This window comes from Phaethon lepturus, unplaced genomic scaffold (genome assembly GCF_000687285.1).
Source record: "Phaethon lepturus isolate BGI_N335 unplaced genomic scaffold, ASM68728v1 scaffold7218, whole genome shotgun sequence".
Lineage (NCBI taxonomy): Eukaryota > Metazoa > Chordata > Aves > Phaethontiformes > Phaethontidae > Phaethon > Phaethon lepturus.
In genome coordinates, this window is record NW_010559618.1 from 21,317 (window position 1) to 24,492 (window position 3,176).

Below are 3,176 nucleotides of genomic sequence, written 5' to 3' on the forward strand. Positions count from 1 at the left end.
ACTACAGTCTGTTTCTTCCAAAACTAAAGCCTGGACTAGTTGACGTTAACCGTCTGGTTTCCTTTGGTTATCATGTTTTACAATTTTATGAATAAAAGACAGACTTAGGCAATCACAACAGAATCATATCAATGCCTTCCAGTTTCCAGTTGTCCAATGTTCACGTACACAAATAAAACAAAGCAAAACAATGAAATCTTACTAATTTTTCTAAAAACGTTCAGAGCCAAAGTAAGTGCATAGAATACAACAAACTAGCTAAATCAAGAAGTTTTATATGAATCCATGAAACTGTATAAAACACAGCTTAGATATTAAAAAGAAACTTTGAAGCCACCTTATTTGGTCATCTCCTACACAATCACAAAGAAGAAGCAATGTTCCTCAGCTTATGTACAACAATGTAGAGGAGAGGAAAGTACAGGAAAGCAAAATCTCATGGTAAATAAAATCTTTTTACTGACAATGATGCTGCACCACGGGATAACATTGATTGCCTAGTTACCAAAGAGTAATTCTGGAAACATCTCAGCACCTTCCTGTCGAAAATATTAATTTAATCTCGCATCTAGCAACCTGTGCGATGTCAACTTCTCTATCACAATTAATGGTTTTATTTTTGATGTGCATGCTGGCAGCACCTAGAAGCTAATGGAAAGTCTTTTATGTGTAATTTAAAGTCTGATTATTTGAGTGTTAGAGTTCCCTGAGAGTCCTTTGTATTGGGAAGGGGAAATTCAGTAAGAAAATTAATCAGCTTTGCTACTTTAAAGTAACTTATCAATCTGATATGAAAGTCAGGCCTAAAGTTTGCTAATATTAACATATGATGCAAATATATAGTTTCACCTGAGAATAACTTCACAAATTATCATTTTGTAGATGGCAAAACCTGAGGATAGGGGATAAAGGAGCCTTATATGTGTCTTCAAGCATTTCAAAAGGCGAGGAATTGAATCAATAAATGAGCTCTCTGAGCACGATAATTTGCTACATTGTACTTGGAATTGATCGAAAATTTCACACAAATCATTTCTTCCACCCAAAAAACAGACTCTATTCTAAATCAGTATTTTCCATACAAAGATACTGACTACAGCATATTTTTGGTCAGGGCAAGTCAAAACATTGCATTTGGGTTTGTCAAGCTGGAACATTTCATTTCAAGTTGAGTTAACCTAAACTTTGATCTGGCTCAGCCTTGGTGTTGCTTCCCATGGCTACTCTCCCCAGGAGCTATACTGTGCAGCTGGACTACGCTTTCCGTAATGCACAATGAGTGATCTTCGCTACTGAATCTTCTCTTCAGATTAACTATGGTGGCTCAAGTGGATGCTGGCTTTTATGCTAGCTTTCAAAACTTGCACATTTTTTATTTCACTAGGATGGTTTTGATGGTTTTTACAGTTGTCATCTAGTTAAAACTGTTTCATGGAAGGAAGAAGCCTGATATTTCAATTTTTGATGCTAAGGCAGATGAAAAGAAATACAGAAAGTAATCGAACTTTCCTATAGAAGGAAATTCCATTTGCACTTCTATGTGTGCTCTCTCTGATTAATCTGATTCTGTTGTTATTTATATAGTTTTCATATTTTATATTACTTTCTAGGCTACAGAAGAAGATGAACCACCTTATTCTACTTTTCTCATTGTTCTTGGCTCCAGCATTTGCTGACAAAGAAAATCAGAAAACAAACCAAAACTTTTCTTCAAACAATGCCAGTCATAAACGACTGAAGAGAGACTGGATATGGAACCAAATGCATATCAAAGAAGAGATTGATACACCATTACCACACCATGTTGGCAAGGTAAATAGCAGTCTGTTAGCAATGAATAATTAGAAATGCAGACAGCAAATGAGTATCTTGAAAAGTATTACTTGTTTGCGGTCTAGGCAGAATAGAAGAGGAAAACAGAAAATAGAAATGGGACTTCACACCAACGTACTAACGTGTTCAAATCTTAAGAATGTGGACAGACAGTAAACCAAGAATAATGTCAAAGGGATTCAAATTCTTTTGAAGAATACAAATAAATTTTAGAGAATGGCAAGTATGGAGCATCCGCAGCGCAGAAACAATTGCATTGCATGCAGGTGCAGTTAGGAAGGAAGTCTGGCAGCTGACGTATGTCAATATTCTTCTGGCAGCTCAAGATTCTTTCAAAAACCTAGGAGGTCAGCTAATAAAAATATAAGCACTGAAAAACATACAGTTTACATCTCTCAGCTTGGATACAAAACAAAAGCGCATGTTTAGGAATACTGTTACACAATCAAAAAATTTGTTTCACAAAGTAAAAGAAAATAATTTTAAAAAATAATAACAAGCATTGACCTGCTCACAAACTCATTTTCTTCAGGGCAGTGCTCATAAAATCCTATGATTAACTGCATATCACCCAGACAAAGTTCTTCCAATCTAGTCTTTCAAATTGAACTACTTTGGCACTTTTCAGATAAATGCAGTTGTACATTTTCCTCCCATGTACAACAATCAGCATCTGTCAAGGCTGTCTCAGCAAAGTGAAACAGACCTTTCTGGATCAGCGCTGCTCACTGGCAGAAAGCACGAGAGAGAGAGAAAAGAGGCCACAGGGTGCTCTCAGCTAACACAGGGTATCTCTGTTTCATTTCAGACCAATTCAGTAGCAGATTGAGGAGAACGCTTCTATTCCTGGAGCTGTCCTAAACAAGAGTAATTCACTTTGTACTGTGCTCTGTGGTCTTTCAACAGTGGAATGCTTCTGATTACTTTTGCAATGGCTGTGTTCAGCGCATTGCATTTGCAGGATCGAACGCTTGATAAACCCTTTAAAAAAGGCCACAGCAGCAGCGTGGCAGAACTGAGTGACAGCTGCAGGAATATGCCGATACATTTTGATTTTATCTTTCGTGACCTTGGATGCTTTCCTTTGTATGTTCATCCTCAGTCTTAGAAAAGGCAATCTTGGAAGTCTATACCTTTTAGAACGAATAATAAATAAAAACTGAGAAAGAAGGCACAGACTATACTATCTTTGAGAAAAGGATGAGGTTATTTCTCATGTTACCTCTCCGGTGTTGTAAACTGTTCTTCAGCAGCCCCAGCAGCCAGAAGCATGATTAAGTATGTGGAACGAGGGAAGAAAATTTTAATGACACATTTCCAAATAGAAAACAAAAATGAAAGAG

General features: G+C 36.8%; 1 protein-coding gene across 1 annotated transcript in view; it reads left to right on the top strand.

Annotated features, from left to right (window-relative positions):
• The first annotated feature begins 1,623 nt into the window (after positions 1–1,623).
• CDH5 (cadherin 5, type 2 (vascular endothelium)) overlaps positions 1,624–3,176 on the top strand; it is an 11,714-nt gene continuing 10,161 nt past the window's right edge. The window contains exon 1 of the mRNA XM_010293405.1: positions 1,624–1,812. Within this exon, the coding sequence (XP_010291707.1) occupies positions 1,624–1,812 (189 nt within the window). The remainder of the gene's footprint in view (positions 1,813–3,176) is intronic.